General features: G+C 53.9%; 6 protein-coding genes and 1 non-coding gene across 7 annotated transcripts; 2 read left to right on the top strand and 5 right to left on the bottom strand.

The window, feature by feature from the left end:
* Positions 1 to 2,793: 2,793 nt before the first annotated feature.
* CC84DRAFT_1177440 (uncharacterized protein) lies at positions 2,794 to 3,375 on the bottom strand (the record flags this gene model as incomplete). The annotated part of the gene is made up of 1 exon (XM_018180283.1): positions 2,794 to 3,375. The coding sequence occupies one exon, from the start codon at positions 3,373 to 3,375 to the stop codon at positions 2,794 to 2,796; it is 582 nt and encodes a 193-aa protein (XP_018033784.1).
* A 1,674-nt stretch (positions 3,376 to 5,049) lies between these two features.
* On the top strand, positions 5,050 to 5,134 carry CC84DRAFT_t72. The gene has a single exon. It is a non-coding gene; the product is annotated as a tRNA-Ile (tRNA).
* Positions 5,135 to 5,522: 388 nt separating this feature from the next.
* On the bottom strand, positions 5,523 to 7,022 carry CC84DRAFT_1165657 (uncharacterized protein). Its single transcript, XM_018178769.1, has one exon. It carries the CDS (start codon positions 6,591 to 6,593, stop codon positions 5,697 to 5,699), a length of 897 nt encoding a protein of 298 aa, XP_018033783.1. The 5' UTR covers positions 6,594 to 7,022; the 3' UTR covers positions 5,523 to 5,696.
* Positions 7,023 to 7,678: 656 nt separating this feature from the next.
* CC84DRAFT_1188128 (S-adenosylmethionine synthetase) lies at positions 7,679 to 9,075 on the bottom strand (the record flags this gene model as incomplete). Its single annotated transcript, XM_018180972.1, has 3 exons — positions 7,679 to 7,717; positions 7,769 to 8,816; positions 8,987 to 9,075. The coding sequence occupies 3 exons, from the start codon at positions 9,073 to 9,075 to the stop codon at positions 7,679 to 7,681; spliced, it is 1,176 nt and encodes a 391-aa protein (XP_018033782.1).
* Positions 9,076 to 9,570: 495 nt separating this feature from the next.
* On the top strand, positions 9,571 to 10,523 carry CC84DRAFT_1095082 (uncharacterized protein; the record flags this gene model as incomplete). Its single annotated transcript, XM_018174598.1, has 2 exons — positions 9,571 to 9,597; positions 9,657 to 10,523. 2 exons carry the CDS (start codon positions 9,571 to 9,573, stop codon positions 10,521 to 10,523), a joined length of 894 nt encoding a protein of 297 aa, XP_018033781.1.
* Positions 10,524 to 11,444: 921 nt separating this feature from the next.
* On the bottom strand, positions 11,445 to 12,441 carry CC84DRAFT_1165655 (uncharacterized protein; the record flags this gene model as incomplete). The annotated part of the gene is made up of 3 exons (XM_018178768.1): positions 11,634 to 12,441; positions 11,553 to 11,567; positions 11,445 to 11,491 (listed from the first exon to the last, which is right to left on the bottom strand). The coding sequence occupies exons 1-3, from the start codon at positions 12,000 to 12,002 to the stop codon at positions 11,447 to 11,449; spliced, it is 429 nt and encodes a 142-aa protein (XP_018033780.1). The 5' UTR covers positions 12,003 to 12,441.
* A 592-nt stretch (positions 12,442 to 13,033) lies between these two features.
* On the bottom strand, positions 13,034 to 16,613 carry CC84DRAFT_836759 (NAD-specific glutamate dehydrogenase). The gene is made up of 3 exons (XM_018187605.1): positions 16,165 to 16,613; positions 13,398 to 16,110; positions 13,034 to 13,333 (listed from the first exon to the last, which is right to left on the bottom strand). Exons 1-3 carry the CDS (start codon positions 16,503 to 16,505, stop codon positions 13,193 to 13,195), a joined length of 3,195 nt encoding a protein of 1,064 aa, XP_018033779.1. The 5' UTR covers positions 16,506 to 16,613; the 3' UTR covers positions 13,034 to 13,192.
* Positions 16,614 to 17,678: the final 1,065 nt, after the last annotated feature.

Genomic DNA, 17,678 nt, shown 5'->3' with positions numbered 1-17,678 from the left:
TTTACCACCTTTGAGGTGTAGTTGCATTTTGGCACACGCTTTTCGCCAAGTTTACTGCATTTACGGTCTCTACTGGCGCCTGCTCCGCTTTTGTTGGAAATAGACTGGCCGGTTTGTATGCCGATAAAAAGTCCGGATGGATTTTCAGTTGCGATACCCCCCCTACCACCTCTCCGGCACCATCCTGTATCCACCCTGACACCCTTTTCGTAATTGGTACGAGCGAATTCGCTTCTTGTTCGACGTAGCGTAGATGGTGCAACATTGAATCAAGTTTTACTGCATTGTCATTCGTCCGACTGTGTTCATCGTGCTGCGAGTGGTTCGCGTTCACATTTAAGTTCTGTGGTAGCTGACAACACTACACCATGATCCGGCTTCTTGATAGCACAGCCCCGAACTCACCCGAGAGCAGGCAGCATATCATGAGGTATCATCAACGACTCATCTATCCAAACAAAGCACTGCGCCATCAACCTCATGTCTAATATCAAACCGTAGCACGCGCAACCCATGGTTCCGCGCAGTCAATACATAAATTGTATGCAATGTGTATGCACGGTATACCTAGCCATCTCTTTATCGATATCTCCCCCCAATCAACCCACATTCCGTTGCCGATCACATGCGAACTGCCTTCGAGAATACTGGTTGACATGTCTCGGCGCGCGACCTTGCCGCGGGAAGCGGAAGGGAGGCGGATAGGGGAAAGTACGGTCCGGATCTACCCGTCGTCTTAGATAAGGCTGGATGATGGGACTGGGGTTTCACAGGGTGGCGCGGGCGCGCATGTGGCAGTTGCAGACGTTTGGTGTGGTGGCGAGCCGTTGGGGGGCCGGGGGTGCGGGCCCCATTGGGTAGGAATAGTGGGTAGGGTATGGGTGAGATATGGGTTTGTTCTTGCAGCATAGGAGGGAAGACGATTGAAATGGGTTTGAGGTCGCGCTTAGTGCTTGGGCTTGGAACACCTGGTTGCCTTAATAAGGCTTATAAATTCTTTCAATTGCTGCACTATTTATCATCAATTCGAGCTCTTGTAACGATGTTGTTGTGGCTGTTGGGGAACGAGGATGGTATTTGGTTTCGGTTGATTGCAGAATGCCAAATAGGAAAAATACTGCAGTATCCCTGATTGTTCGAAGATGCCATCGAGCCTCTGGAACTCTACCAGCGCACACTCTTGCTGATGTCGTGATACGGCCATTCACCGGGTGGCCCCGTATGAGGCAGAGGCAGAAAGGACAGTGACAATGCATCGCTCTGGTTGGTGGTAGAAAATCTGTACAGAAGATACTCGATTTACAGGGGACGGTTCAGATGCGCGAAGAAACAGGTCCGCAAGTACACTCCAAAGAGCTGATCAATCCGTGTATGAGTAAGTGGTCAGCATTCGAAAACGTACCCAGCCACTGCGCTACAACAAGTATCCGCACTACACCCACGGACATCACCACAATCACACCTCAGTATAGGCTTACTTAATTGCAGGAGCATGGATCGGCCAGTAGAGCCCTGGCGTTTGGATATGCATCTTGCATACCAGCCGGGAGACGTCGAGATGGTGAAAATTGACAACATCGTTGATCAGTGTAGGAGCCCAAGGAGAATAGCCTGCTATATATCTGACTGTCCGAGCTGGGGCTGCTTACGCAAGAACCATCGACACAAGAAGGAGCATATACACAGCGGAAGCTTGGTCCAATGTCGATACAAAGCAGCGACTACAACGCAATACATCTTCTCTTGGACTACTACACAAACGACCGCGAACACCATTCAAATTTGACTGTAAATTCCATGTGCTCTACAAAGTCTACATATAATTCAAAGGATCTCGCCACCCAGTTTTTGAGTTCGCCGTCCTCTCAGTTGTGTCCCTCCCACCACCCACAATCATCCACGGCGTAACCCGCACTATCGTCGCCGCACATCCAATCCCCCAACTCCGCGGCTTCGAAAACCACTTTGTTCCTTGCAGTATCTACTCACCTCCTCACACCCATCCCGTCGAAGGCGTCAACTTCATCATCAAAGGCACGGTGGAGTCGCAGTGGGAACGATCCTCAAAGATCGATGTGTTCTAAGCGGGAGAGGTGTTTCTGGACTATGCGGAGAAGAAGCATGTGCTCATGAGGAGTCCGAGTGAGGACGTGCAGTTGGAGATTTTGGAGTTGTGTTACCGAGCGAGGGGTGGATAATGTGAAGATGTGCGAGCGAAGGTTAGAAACGAGGGAGGAGCTCGAGGTCGAACCAGATAATGCAAACAACACCTTTTTTGGTGGTATGGCCAGATGCTTTACAACGCAACATTCCCTTCATCTTCGCTTTCTTATCAGCGCCCATGTTCGTTTCAAGATCTTCTGAAATCTCCACTATTCTTCATCTCGGACGATGCAAACGTTGTTCTTATAAGACTAGCTTGACCGCAAGAAGCGGTGTTCAAAGAATAAGTGAGCTCTTAAACATGTGGAACCGTCCTGGTAGTGCCACTCCTGCGAAAGGAATGCTAGCAGTAGTATACAAAACATTAGCACATTAAGACACTACATAAGTACATACATTGCCAGACCTTCTAGCCTATTGGTAAAAAATGAAATTGTCCACGCCAGCGTCTCTCATCCTGAAATATGGTCACTCAAATCCCCTAAAATTGTCCTGGTATCATAGAAGGCCCCTCTCACAAACTTTCCTCAAATTCATATGCACTGCACTCATCAGTATTGTGGTTCGTAGTTGAGGGACGACCTTCCACTCACCATTCGTACAACATTGCGCGTTACGCATTGAGCGTCGTTACTCTTCTTCGACACATCCTAAATCATCCTTCCACTTCGTCCGCGGGAACAAGGCACCGTTCAGGTAAAGCTCAAGCTGCTGCTCGTATACCCTCTGCAAACACATGTCGCTTCCTTTCGCTCGCAAGTCTCTCAGCGTCTCCTTCTTAGGCGTCTTTGTTCTTCGCAAGCGAGGGTTTGTTGGTGCATGTGAGGGTTCCCACTCGTTGCCCCAATTGCAAATATCGAGTGGTGGGAACGCGTATTCCTGTGATATTGGTCTTTCGCGAACCGAGCCGGGTCCGGAAACTGTGGTCACTGACGATGCGTATGATGCAAAAGACCGAAACGAGCTTGTCGGTGACGGAGGACCCGACGATTGTGAAGAAGAGCGTGAAGACCAGTCCAGAATTTCCTGTACTTCGATGTGTATCTGCAAAGGCGGAATTCCACTTCGTTTGCTGAAGAGTGGTTTCGGTACGAGCTTGGCTGAGCTGTTTGGAACGACAAATGCGGTTTTTCGTTGGGAGTATCGACGGTTCGGGTTGCGGACCGGCAGCGGTGGTGTTGCGCTGTTCGTAAGCCTCTCTGTAACCTCCATCTTGCAATCTTTTGCGCAACCGTGATTAGACTTGTGGCTATGCGCGCATCTTGCGCTACTATCGCATTGCTAAATGGAACCGAAGTCTGCTAAGGACCGTCATGAGCAGAGGCGCCTGAGGTCGCCCGAGTTTTAAAATAGAGAGGCGGGTGCTGATACAGCGACATCCCGCCACCACGAACATGGAAAGCCCACTCGCGTCCATGACATCGGTGGGGTCCCGCTGCACGGCAGGCAGGATCCTCAGCTTTCTTGGTAAACCACTGCATGCCTGTGGCCTGATACTTGGTTGCAATTCGGCCTAGTACGGTTGGGAGACGGTGTGAGCATTACGGGGAGGCTGGCTCTAGCGCCAACTCGACGCTCGGATCCCCCCAACGTTCTTACAAGAGAGCGCTGTGCGCAACGCAATTGGTAATGTTGTCTTTGTTCAGGGACAGTTCGCACATGTAGCTTGCCGTAGGTGGCTCGATGGAGCGGTGTGGTGACAGGCTGTGGTAGAGCCTGCCCACGCCAGGCGTCGGCTCTGTTCGGTGGTACCACTAACTCACACCTCCACTGTTACACCGGCCTGTCTATTAACCATATCACATCATCTCGCAGCTATCGCAGGCTTCAACAAGAGTTGGCAATGCTTTCAGGACCTTATTCTAGTTACGGGATGGTTCCATACCCACTCGGGAGGCATGGTGATGGCATTGTCTGGGCTTCGAAGCTGTCAAGGAAGCAGCCAGCTCTGACATCATCCCACCACAGCTGCTTAAACCTGGCGTGCAGCTGAAGTAGTTGCGATATGATCACCTGCCTTCTCCAAGACTTATTCTCTTTTATTGGTTGTTATTCTTTTTCTAAAAAAAAATTTAGGCTCTCGTGTATGAAAGCCCTCCAAATGTCAACTGATGCGCGTGGTCTCTCGTGTTACTTGAGCCAGCCGACCCCTGCATGTCAATGTAGACTAATTGACGAACGGCGCATCTGCATGATCGCACCTCCCCACCTCGTAAGGAACAAATCAGATTACCTGGCCGCACGGTTAGATCAAGTTGATTGGGCGTGATCACAATCTATCTCCCATCATTTTTGATGTAGGTCCTTGAGAATAGGATCGCTCCAGATCTAGAAATCCTGTGGCGATGCAGGACCTATGTAAGGGGAGTTCATAATCCTTGATCGGGTTCAAACCGCCCATGCAGGCTTCTGACACACAAATTGAGCTTCATCTTGACAGCATATGTAGTAGACATTGGTTGATCTCCAGTCGCACTACAATGGCAGCGTTGTCCTCCGCACCAATCCCACATTTGGACGATAGAGGAGCCTTCGTGGACGAAATCGATTTGCTGGTTACAAGTTCTCTCCTTCCAGCACTCCGAAGACTATCGGTTTTTCGTACCTACACTAGCTCGATCATCAATAAGAAATGAAGCAAAGGCGGACTCAGGAGTTCACCCACGGGGGTGTGTCGGTTGTAACCTCGGTTTACGTACCAAGGTCCTGCCTTAGTGCGTCCGCCATCTTTCGCTTGCCGGACTGAGCCCTTGAACGCCCCACCAACTCAATTTGCATCAGGAAACTTTTCGAATTGCCTCAATGCTCGTCCGTCTACTTATGCTGATTTGATTGTGACGTTATATACTTGTAAGATGTTCGAATTTACATCAATCAAACACCAACGGTCGCTTAGCTCAGTTGGTTAGAGCGTGGTGCTAATACTTCCTTGTTAACGCCAAGGTCGCGAGTTCGACCCTCGTAGTGACCATTATCTTTTTGCCTCTGTATGTCGAGTCTGGCGGTGATAGTTGGCATGTTTTGGGGTCCTGGAGGGCTGTAGGACGTAAGCAGTGGACATTGATCTCACCGACTCCTCTACAGTCTTGAAGCACAACGTATCTCTGCATGAATATTGCTTTTGTTTAACTAATTCTGACGACGTCTCGCTTCTCGCAAGTGGACCAATTTCTAGGAAATTTGGGTAGGTAGGATCAGGGGCGTGGTGAGGCAGTGTTGGCAGTTTTGGCTGTGCGGCGCGAATTCTGGTCTCGTGCGGCGGCTGGCGTCAATTCTCACAAGCTTGCACAGTCCCATTTCAATTTCTCAGTACTCAGTTACATCATCACACTAACACTTGTAAACAAGGTTCCTAGTCCCAGGACGCAGGACACTCATTGCACGAAATGTTAACGAGGAAGAATAAGAATATACGAGAACCATGAACCATGCTCAGTCCTCGAAACGACAAGGTATCTTTACACATCAGCCGCCGCAACACAGCCCCCATCCTGCTCGCTGAGGCTTCAATACATCCATCTCCCCGTCAACGCTCAAAACAGCACGCCGCCCAGCAACGCACCGCCCAACAGCCCCGCTGCAACAGGCGCCCCAATACCCCCACCGTACCCAAACCCATAAGGCCTCCCATACGGGCCACTCGGCCGGACAAACCTGACATTTGGATTTGCATAAGGCCCTTGAGAGTAGGGATTGTACCCGTAGCCTTGCTGTCCGTAGCCTCCGTAAGCGCGCCCACCAAAGCCAGGCGGCTCAATGTACACGTCGCGCCCGTGCTGGTCCTTGCACAGGAACTGCGGCTGGCCGGTCTGCATGGCGCGTGCCATCGCCTGCCGGGCTTGCATGTGCGCCTGGTACGCTTTGCGCTCTGCCTCTTCGCGCTGGATGCGCTGGCGCTGGCGTTGCTCGTGCGTGCTATCGGTAAGTTTGTCCTTCATTTTGCGCGTGAATCTGTGTATGCTGGAGGCGGGCTGTGAAGAAGACGCAGCGCCGCCAGCGGCATTGGGGCGAGGGGGAAGTTTCGCGGTGTGATGGTGGTCTTCTTCGTCGCTGCTTTCGGCTGTGATGTCCTCGAGTGTGACGGAGCGGTGCATGCGACTGTGCTTCTTGCGCTCTTCTGGGCTCAGTGTAGCAAGGAAGTCGGGGTCGTCGTAGGGATGCGTCCAGATGCTTCGAGGAGGGTTGGCGTTTGTGTCAACGAAGAACTGGTGCTGTTCTCCGAGGTCGAACTGTCGAACCCACCCGGGAGGAAGTTCGCGGTTCTCGTCTTCCATTGAGCGGCGGTGCTCTGGTGGTATGCCGTTTCGCGCCGTTCGTGAAGTAGGGCCGTCGGTAGAGACACGGCGAAGAGGTTTTGGTGCTGAGGAGCTGCCCACTGCCTCTTCGTAAGGCGGTGGAGCATCCGCTGGATGTGATGAAGATATCGCCATGTTGGCAGAGGTACAAAGTGGAAATATCCTATATTTATGCCGCTGAGGCGCTGAGACCGGAGCAAGGCGTCCTTTGTATCGCTGTAGGATTCAAATTGCGGAGAGACGAGCTGCAAACGAGAGGATTGTGACAACGTGGGACTTGACTTTCTATCGTGCGGAAACCCAGTAGGGATGTTAAAGGGCCGGTACTCCGCCATCACAATCCCCATGACTTGCTGACGGCCTGAATGGAAGACCCTGGTGGCGTTAGCTAGTAATGACGATGTTGACCGACGAACGATAATGACGACAACGTGGGGCACAACTAAACTCAATGCATGTATTCATCTTTGGAACGTGATGCATTGTTCTCGGATTAATACTCATGGGTGTCCGCATTTGTTGTGATGTCAATCTTGCGGCTGTTGACTGTAAGTCGGAGCTGCGCACTCTTAGCCGGGGGTTGTGATCAGCCTGAGGCGCAGACGATAAATGTCACTCGTGCGACGCGGCCCCTGCGCCCACCAATAGCATTGCCAGGCGACCTCTAAGTTGATCCGTAATTGGAATCCCCCGAGACAAACCTCCGACGATGCGTCTGTCGGACTGTGCTGGCCTTGTAACTTTCTCGTTAGTCTCCGCAGGGTCTGCTATGTTCCGATCATGTGGGACAGCCGGCCCAACGTTTCTGCTACCTACAAGGTTGATCACGGTGTACATCAGTTGCAAGGCATAATTTAGAGACTTGCGAGGTAACGATCAATTGCCTTGCATAGCAAGGATGCACCTCAGCAGAGGAGAGCAGTTCTATCCGCTTTTATCTCCAATCCATCCATCCTATCCCAAAAGTTGTGCCCTTCTTGCTGGCCCCGGGTTGTGGAAGAGCGTTGCGACGCCCATTGAAAAGCGTTGCGTCTATGATGACTCGGGAAAGCCTGAAAATATGAAAATTTTGAGGTATAAGGGGTATCCCTTCCCGACGCCGAACTTGTTGAAAGACGGAATTTTAACCGCCGAAGATATGCATGTCATGTCGTCGTAAGAAGTGACCATCGTGGCTGAAGTTGATTCAACGCACGCATGCAATTACAGTATTATTACATCTAGAACTTGAGAGTCTTGGGCTTCTCCCAGGTGAATTCCTATGCGACGTTAGATGATCATACTGGGTGAAGAGGGAGGAGGAATCATACCTGGTTGGTGAAGTGACCGTTCTTGGCGGTCTGGTTGTAGATAGGGTTGGTGAGGTTCAGCTCCTTGACAATGACACCGGGGCGCATGTTGAAGTTGGCCTTGATGATCTCAACAAGCTCCTCAGAAGACTTGTCGGAGGTGCCGTAGGTGTCGACGTAGAGGGAGAGGGGCTCGGCGACACCAATGGCGTACGAGAGCTGGACAAGGGCACGGCGGGCAAGGCCAGCGTTGACGAGGGACTTGGCGATCCAGCGGCCAAGGTAGGCAGCGGAACGGTCGACCTTGGAGTAGTCCTTTCCGGAGAAAGCACCACCACCGTGGGCTCCCCAGCCACCGTAGGTGTCGACGATGATCTTACGGCCAGTGAGACCGGCATCACCCTGGGGTCCACCGATGATGAACAGACCCGAGGGCTGAATGTGGTAGACGGTTTTGTCGTCAAGGTACTTGGCGGGGATGACCTTCTTGATGATCTTCTCCTTGATCTCCTTGCGGAGCTCCTCGGTGGTGATGTCCTCAGAGTGCTGGGCCGAGACGACGACGGTGTCGACACGGAGGGGGATGACGGCACCGTTGTCGTGAGCGTACTCGACGGTGACCTGGGTCTTGGTGTCGGGTCGGAGCCAGGGGAGCTCGCCGCTGTTACGGGCCTCCTTCATGGCGCTGTTGAGCTTGTGGGAGAGCAGGAGGGTCAAGGGCAGGAGCTCGGGGGTCTCGTCGGTGGCATATCCGAACATGATACCCTGGTCACCGGCACCGAGGTTCTCAAGAGCCTCGTCGTAGTGGAGACCCTGGGCAATGTCGGGCGACTGCTGCTCAATGGCGACGAGCACGTTGCACGTCTTGTAGTCGAAGCCCTTGTTGGAGTCATCGTAGCCAATGTCCTTGATGGCATCACGGATGGTCTTCTGGTAGTCGAGGCGGGCCTTGGTGGTGATTTCGCCGAAGACCATGACCATACCAGTCTTGGTGGCAGTCTCGCAAGCGACCTTGGAGAGCGGGTCCTCGCGCAGGCAGGCATCGAGGATGGCATCGGAGACCTGGTCGCTGTGGGGCGTCAGTGGTGCCCAGTCGCGAACAAATTGCGTGACAGAGCCGTCTGCAGGTGCGGGGTGTGGTCCGGCTGTGGATAGCCGACTGTATGCGACGCAAGGGTGGTGAAAACGAGGAGAGGAGGGAGGGAGGGGAAAGGCACGGCGGAGGAGGGCAGCACTCACGCAATCTTGTCGGGGTGGCCCTCGCCAACCGACTCGGAGGTGAAGAGGAAGGTGTTGCCCTGGACGACAGTAAGCAACGCGCTGGACATCAATGGGAGACAGCACGGAGACGCACGTTGAGCTTGGGTCCGGGGACCGTCTGGCCGTTGGTCTGCGTCATGGCGGTGGAGGGAGAGGATGTGCTTGTCGAAGGCGTAGTGTAGGACTTGCGACCGTGTGGTGTTGCGGCGGGAGAGGGGGTAAAAAGGCTGCGTGGGTGGAGGGGCTGGGTCAGAAAGGGCTCGGGTTTTTAAGACGTCGGAAACCGTGTCAGGGCCTTCGTCTGCGACGTTGGGCCAATTGCCGAGAAAAACGTGCCCCAGCAGCGTCGCGCAAAATGCCGCCGCCGCCAGAGCCTATCGCAACGGGGGACAGAAAATGAGAGGCGCTAGCACGCCATTCACCGCCCCACCGAGGGGCAGTCGCATTGGTGCCCCGCCGACGTCGCGGGCGCCGGGGCCCGTCGGCCGCTGTTTTCTGCCACGGCGCGTCGAGGGCAGCGCCCAAAATTTCCGAGCCCGCCAACTCGCGCAGCACCCGCCGACATGAGCAAGTATGGCACGCTGGTCATGGTAAGAATGCCTTTCCCGGCCGCGACACTCGCGCGCACGCTGGCTGACGGCGCGCACAGGGCCCGGCTGGCGCCGGCAAGTCCACCTTCTGCGCATCCCTCATCCAGCACCTGCAGAACAACAAGCGCCCGTGCTTCTACGTCAACCTCGACCCCGCCGCCGAGGAGTTCGCCTTCGACCCGGACCTCGACATCAAGGACCTGATCAGTCTCGAGGACGTCATGGAGGAGATGAGCCTGGGGCCCAACGGCGGGCTCATCTACTGCTTCGAGTTCCTCATGGAGAACCTCGACTTCCTGACGGACCCGCTCGAGGAAGTCACCGACGAGTACCTGATCGTCTTTGACATGCCCGGCCAGATCGAGCTGTACACACATGTGCCCATCCTGCCGGACCTCGTCAAGACGCTAATGCGCGGCTCGCTGAACATCAACATGTGTGCGGCCTACCTGCTCGAGGCGACCTTCATCGTCGATCGCCCCAAATTCTTCTCCGGCACGCTTTCTGCCATGAGTGCCATGCTGATGCTCGAGATGCCCCACGTAAATATCCTGAGCAAGATGGATCTGGTCAAAGGGCAGGTGGCGAAGCGGGAGCTGAGCCGCTTCCTCGACCCTGACCCAGCCCTCCTAGAGGAAGACCCCACACGTAAAGTGAAGGACGGGGACGCGGAAGAGGCCAAGGGCTACCAGGACCCAGGCTCGACCAAGAGCGTCATGAGCGGGGCCTCGTTTGACAGGCTGAACAAGGCCGTAGCCCAGCTGATCGATGATTTCAGCATGGTCTCATTCCTGAAACTAGACGCGCAAGACGAAGACAGTCTCGGTGCTGTCCTAAGCTATATCGACGACGCGATCCAATTCCACGAAGCCCAGGAGCCTAAAGAACCCAAGGACGAGTTCCTCGATACTTCAATGGCTGAGTGAAACGAACACAAAGTTCGCATACAGGAACCTATTGCATTTTCCTCCACGTATCCATTGCAAAGCCGCAGAAACTGGCTGAACTGTGGATCTTCCGATTTAGCCTAGTAGTTGGATACCAACTCCGCTAAACATCTAGATGGACTAGGCCACTCTTGATTCGCCAAACGGCGCACTGCAGCTACATTGGCATAAGATATGAGGACCCAGACGAACCGAAGATTTGCTAGTTATTCGGAAAGAGTTAGAGAGCCGGCGTTGCTAAGTGGTCGGTACACGGAGTTGGCTGGGATCTGACCCGACGTGGACCCGACACCAAGGACGGGTCTCGGTGGTGGTAGTGAACACGGGATTCGTGGCCATGGGGGCAAGAGCTAGCATTACGGAAACATCGTGATACCCCAAATTATCTAATTCATTGATCCGTTTGGTCGAGATACTTCTTTGTGCCTCGTTTAACAAAGTTTCCGAGGGGGTTTTCAACCGGAGCCTTTCTGGCAAGATCTGCCATCGGAAAGATCTCGAGCGCCATTGTAAACTTTCCGCCTCACGGATCTGTCTAGAGGAAAACCATTTAACAATCATGATCACAGTAAGACGAGCACTCGCAGGTTCGTAGTAGGAACATCGTCATCACTGCGGGTCTAGCGCTCTATCCGAAAACCCTTGGGTATCGTATAAACACACCGTAAACTCAATTCCCACATACTCCAACACACCATGCTCAGACCAGGCCAATCCAGATCCAGATCCATAACCTCGTCCTAATAAGACCAGAACAGAACACATTCGTGATACCAGAACAGAACTCATGGGAACAACAACAATGAAGCTTTCGGGGAGAGAGAAACCCAGAGATCAGACGAGACGCGTACGCCGAAACGCCGAGGTACCCATATCGATCGATCGCTGCCTCCGCAGCGCCTCTACGCCTTCTTGGGCTTGCTTGCCTTGGTAGTCGTCTTCTTCTCCTAAGCTATGTTAGCATGTTGCGCGGGAGACAACCGGTCTTGCATGGATGATGCGTCGTACCTTTGCTCCAGTAGCCTGCGCGTTACATGTCAGTCACATTGCCTAGAGAAAGATGCCTCCTTCGAGGAGGAGAGAACTCACTTTAGCCGCCTTCTTGACCTTGGTCTCGACCTTCTTCACCTCGCTCTCAACCTCCTTCTCCGCCTTAGCAGCCGGGCTCTTCTTCGTCGCCGCCGCCTTCTTGGCCGCAGGCGTCTTCGCAGGCGTCGTCTTCTTGGTGGCAGGAGCCGCCTTCTTCGCAGCGGGGGCCTTCTTCGTCGCAGGCGCGGCCTTCTTCTCTACACGACCAGCCGCAACCTTCTTATCGCGTGGCTTGCTCGTGTTGGCCTTGGTGGCACGCTTCTTGGGCGCGACTGTCTCGACGGCGGCCTCGATCTTCTTGGGCAGCGAGTTGGTCGCGGTGCGCGTCTTGCGCGTCGTGGGCGTTGCGGTGGCGGTTCGGGCGGCCATCTTGCGTGCTTATGCTTGCTGACTCCTTTGGTACGGACGGAGAGGAGTGTCGAGAGTGAACGGGGAATAAGTTGTTGGGTGAGAGAGTGCGCGTTGAGTTGGGCTGAACCGTGGGCTGTTAGCGCTATGCCACGCTATTCTCGTGACGGAATGCGCAGGACGTAAATAAGGAGATTGTGCTCTGGAAAAGGATGATGTGCGTAAAGGAAATGCATCCGATGCTGTCCCGAGAGATATCGCAAGCGGAGACACGCGTCGTGTGCGAGGCGCTCAAGATTGGTGCTGGCTCTGTTGCAGCTCGACGTGTCTCGCGCCACGCGCCAAAGTATGGCCAAGATAACGCGCAACGCAACTTGATAGGAAGGAAAGAATAAAGAGACACGACGATGAAGATATACGCGACTCTGAAATGACTTACTATGAGAACTGTAAAGCGACGTGTGGTGGAGACGTGACAGCAGCGTTGTTGTGAGGGACGGGAGACGCGGGGACTTTGTCTACTATGTGCGACGCACGTCCTTCCTTCCTGCTCGGTTTCACGTCCAGATCAAAAGTCCGGTCATTGGCTGCATTGGCTAGTCGCGGCGTATATTATCTGCTTAGTCTAGCTGCTGCTTGCGCATACGATGGGTGGGTTACCTCTGATCGAGCTCCGGGTTCTAGACGTGACCCAACTCGCGCGACACGCTTCACAGTGACTGACAGGAAAAACAGACTTCTGGAGCACAATTTACCCTTGAGGAGCTCACTACATGTTCCGAATATACGACTATTATCTGACAGTGTATCCCACTTTTCACGCTAACAAAAGCCCAATTGTTGATTTCGGCTACTGTGCTTGGAGAGTAGCCGGTTGCACGCTTCAGGCACATTATCAGAGTTGATCATCGCAGACAGAAACGAAAAGGCCATATATAAAGATTGCATGTGAATTGATTTGTCTGGGTTGCATCCAGCCACGCCTCTATGGGCGGCTACGGTGCATACGCGCCGAGTACCCCACCCTCCCCCATGCGGGATTCACATTGGGTGCTGGATAAACTCCGACGCCTTTACCACAGACGTCGCCCAGAATAATAACAATAGCGGACAAGTGTGCCAACCAGACTTTTCCCAACCAAACGCCATATGACCATTCATGTGATGCATTACAAGGTATATCAATGAAATAACGCTCGCGACATGGGCCCTTATGCCTCAATGCTGAGCTTAGACATCCGCTTGTTCATGAAGTCGAAGAAGGCGAATTGGCTCGCATTAATACCGTAGGTGTACACAAAACGGCTCGCCAAGTAGCTACCGAAGATGGCGCGGATGTAGTTGTCGGGTACCTGCATGTTCATTAGTACAGTGTATTACCCCAAGGTGGGCTATGTGCAAGCCAAATGTACTTACCCGCTCCATTATCTTCTCCAGGCCAATCTGCTCCAACAATAGTTTCGGCAGAGCCTCGTTGAGGACAGACTTCCTGAACTCAATATTGTCCCACAAGTCAGTCTTCTGCAATTCCTCGTCGAGCTTGGTGATCGCAATGCTTAATGTGTCGCTCAGAATGCTGCGAGGGGTACCAGTCTTCTGATGTTCTCTCCAGATAGCCTCAAATTCAAGTCTGGCATTGTTCTGGATGATAGCCTGGACTGACTTGACGTAGTCATTATAGAACTGAGGTGGGGTTCCATCGTCACCAACACACATGTGCTTAGCAAAGCCTTCATCGTCGAAGGTGAGGGACGCAAGAACTTCGAGGGAGGACGAAGTCACGCCACCCTTGTTCGCTGAGGCATCCTTGTAGAGGATGCAGCCAGCCTTCTCCAGCTTGAGTTTGGCATCCTGAGTGATGAACAGGTTGGCACCCTCCACGATATAGGGGATGATTGACTTTCCGTCAACGATAAGCTTGTTCGCTGTGGTGAGATCGATTGACTCGGGACGGCCTCCGCAAGGGACGAAAGTGTCGTACTGCAGGCCTCCTCCATGTCGCAAATGAAAGGTGTTGCGGAACGTGGTGCCATTGGCGACTAGGTCGCCATTTGGTAGCCTGACGTCATTCTCGTCAACAAGGACACGGTAGCCTTCCGGAGAGAGCTTCGAGACGTCAAAGTTGTTGATCATGACACGGGCCTTGGCTAGTCGGAGGAGTTCTTCGTGATTGATACCTTGAGGGTCTACTAGAACGCCCGCGCCATCGACGATGGAGATATACTTCTCATTGCTGAGAAGAATTTCATTGGAGCCAAGGTCACCGTCAGGTCCACCAGTCTGCAGTTTCCTGACCTTGCTTGGGTCAAGGTTCAACTTGCGATAGATGCCCAACACGTATTCGCGGACTGACAAAGTGGTCATGCCATAGCGGTCGTGCGGGATGCCACCCAGCTTGGGGCTCTTGCCGGTGAAGAAAGACTTCCACCATGGCGCATTACGGAAACGAGCGTGTTCAGTCGCCCAGTCAACGAGATCAGCAGTGTTCTCGTCAGGACCCATGAAGAGAATCTCCTCCTTGCCGTGCAAGTCGACGATTGGGTCCTTGATACCTGGGCTGCTTGGCCGGAGCAGAAGGTCGAGAATGCTGTCGATGTATTTCTCAAATGCAACACGTGCCTTGTCCTGGTGGTGGTAGTCAAGCAGGATGACACCCTTTGAGCCTCCCTCAGGGATATCCTTGTTCTTGCGCTGCTGCGTGTTGGCGAGGTTGTAGTTCTCGTCGAACATGGATCGGGCGTTGATAGCATATGCTTCTTGGCTGCGAGACTTGACAATGCGGATACCGCCACGGGCAATATCGCGGAAACGAAGATGGAATCCGCGGAATTCGGAGCTTATGACAAGGAACATGCCATATAGAGGTTGAGGGTACTCCGAAGGTGGAAGGAACTTTGGATCCATGCGGAAACTCAGCGCAACCTTGGTGGGAGTGTAAAAGTTCGTCTTGAGAACGGAGTTGTTGAATATACGGAACGAATTCATGACCATATGGTGATGCTCATTGACGACTACCTTGTTGATTGCGTCTGTCAATTCGCTGTCGGTGAGTACCTTGTCCACCTTGAGGCGCAGGAAACTCAGCGTCGGCAGGAAGTCGTCTTGCTCACCCCTAGTCTGAACGTAGTGAGTGTTCGCGAAAGAAAGGTACAAGCTGTGGACCAGTTCCGGATATTCGTTGATGATCTCAAGGATATAATCGGCAGTGAACGTCTCCGTCCGCAAGCGTTTCTTCAGCTTTGAAAGCAATTCGGCGTGGGCACTGTTCTCTCCATCCAGCATCGAAGCCAAAGCGGTGTACTCGCTTCCAAGGCGGTTGAGAAAATGCGAGATGAACACCCAAACGCAGTGCGCGTAGATGGTCTCTTGCAGACTGAGGCGTCCGGTGGCAAAGTGTGCCTGGAACCTGTTTTGGGGGATGCAGTATAGCAGAGAGACCTCCTTGATGATTTGGTGGACCGAGGCTTCAATCGGGGGGTATTTGCGGCCAGCTGCTCCGGGCATCTCCTGAAGATACAGAGACATGCAGGTGTACCCGTTGGAGAATTGCTCGACGTACTTCCTTGAAGTTGTGAGGCCATAGTAGTGGTACAAATCACTCAAAGCACTGAAGAAGCCCATAGCAGTCCCCTGCTTGTAGGCAATCACCAAACGCTTGTCACGAGATCCTTCGATATCGAAGTACTCAATGACGGGGCCAGTGCGCTCAACAGCTACTTCCAAAGCTTCCTGGTAGATCTTCTTTGTGTTGGCTGTTGCCTTCTGGAGGAACCTCTTGTCTCCGATTTTCTCAATGTTGGTCTCGGTAGCGCTTGGGGAGGGATCAACGAAATCGCACTGGTACACGAAGTAGCAGCGGAGTTGCTGGTCCTGGCTGCCGGGCAGAGGGCTAGCTGAACGGAAGCTCTCCACACGATAGCCCGCAGCGCCCTTTGAGCGGTGGAGATACTTCTCGCCGATACGCTTCTCGTATTGCGGGCCATCGACCACTGAGACTCCAGGTCTGCTCGTGTCGATGTAGACCGCGTGATCTTCGGCTTCTTTGTCCAAGCGGATCTCGAGGCGCTTGTCTTGACGGGCGTATGCGGCAACCTTGGCGGCGTATAGGGAGAGAACGTGGTTGACAATGCTGGGCAATGTTAGTACCAGAGCTAGGGTACTGGCTGCTTTCGTCTCAACTTACGTGTCGACCGATTCCGTTGCAAAATACATGTCGTCGATGCCCAGTTCGTTGTAGAACCACTGCGTCTCCGTCTCGACAAACTCGGTAGGGAGGAAGCCCTTCTCCTCTATGCCGTCCATGACCTCCTCCATTTGCTTCTCCTTGCCGTCAAACTTTTGGGCGACATAGCCGGAGCCACCAGGGCCTTCCCGGGGAATGACTCGCGGTGTTGAGTGTCCTGAGCCCGGAAGGCTCATGTGTGTGGGCAGTGGCGAGGGATTTCTTGCCGGAGGCTGAAGGACCTGGTCTAGCAGCTTGTTCTGGGGAGCGCCGCCGACGGCGCCATTAACGGGAGTCGACATGTTGTGGTTTGTGAGGGCGGGCGGTCTGTGTGATCAACCCGGTATAAGCACAGAAGACCTGCTAGCGATTGGGGATGGTGCGAGGCTCTGGGCTGGCAAAGAGGTTGCAACGAGTGGGATCAAGTGTACGGTGGTCCGCCTAGCGCTGAGGCGGGCTGTGAGGGGCCTGGCGGGGTCTGTAACAAAGAGCGGGCGTTAGCACTGCTAGCAATATTGGTGAAATTGGGGCGTCGCAATCGTAGGATAGCAGTGGAGGCAGAGCTCCGCAAGAATTGGGCCGCAGAATGCTCCTCAAGGGTCCTCGGCGCCGTACACGCCGCCAGAGGCAGTCGCGATGGGCTATTTATTTTGGGGGCACTATGACGCAGCTAGCTCACCTGGGTAAGAATCCACAATCCACGACAACACAGCAGCAACTCAAGCTTTCCGATGGATAAGCTCCTGGTCGCCAATTGGAGTCTGAGGTTTCACCGCTCGATGCTTGACTGTGGATGGCAGCAGAGCGTGTTTCCGGTAGTGATGTGCCGCCTTGGGCCGTGTATGGATGATGCGAGCTGTGCAACGCTGCAACCCGGGCGCATGAAACGGCCGAAGATAAGGGACGGTGGGCTGATAAGACGTCAAGGACGGGTCAGACAGCCGCCAACGCAATGAGCTGGCGGGAGCGTGCTGCTGTCGGGGTGCGGCCATTTTATACACGGCGGGCTGATGCAAGGCCTCTGGTACCTGACGATGAGTGATTGACCCGCCCGAAGCCGAGCAGAGAAGCCTGCAGCTTCCCCAGAAAACGCTGTGGACTAGCCGTAGCGCGGCCCGCTGCCATTGGCCCGTTCACGTAATGGGCTGCCACCTTGGGGCTGCCGAACTTCACAAAAGCACGCACTCGACCGCAGAGTTTTACAATCATGACCAAAGCGTGCGCCATAATTGCTAATGGACCCAGTGGCATACACCACCCTTCGCGCTGCACCGCCCCCCATTCGCCCCGCCGCCAACCCAACCGCTGCACCCCGACCCGAACCTAGCTGCGCAGACTTCACGATCCTTGGCACCGCGCAACGCTTGCAGTGCGGCTGACCAGACGTGTCCTTTCAGCGGTGGGTGCTCATGGCACGTGGAACGGTGCACGGCTGCAGCCTCCGGTCGGGTTTGTCGTCGACCGGCGTGCTTGGT

Source organism: Paraphaeosphaeria sporulosa, assembly GCF_001642045.1.
Source record: "Paraphaeosphaeria sporulosa strain AP3s5-JAC2a unplaced genomic scaffold CC84scaffold_7, whole genome shotgun sequence".
NCBI lineage: Eukaryota > Fungi > Ascomycota > Dothideomycetes > Pleosporales > Didymosphaeriaceae > Paraphaeosphaeria > Paraphaeosphaeria sporulosa.
This window is presented reverse-complemented; position numbering and strand designations above follow the sequence as displayed.

Coding starts and splice junctions, on each gene's coding strand:
- CC84DRAFT_1165657 (XM_018178769.1), bottom strand. CDS start 6,593: ATGGCGATATCTTCATCACATCCAGCGGATGCTCCACCGCCTTACGAA.
- CC84DRAFT_836759 (XM_018187605.1), bottom strand. CDS start 16,505: ATGTCGACTCCCGTTAATGGCGCCGTCGGCGGCGCTCCCCAGAACAAG. Junction 16,111..16,164: donor GCAACGGAATCGGTCGACAC/GTAAGTTGAGAC, acceptor AACATTGCCCAG/CATTGTCAACCACGTTCTCT. Junction 13,334..13,397: donor TGGAGAAGATAATGGAGCGG/GTAAGTACATTT, acceptor ATGAACATGCAG/GTACCCGACAACTACATCCG.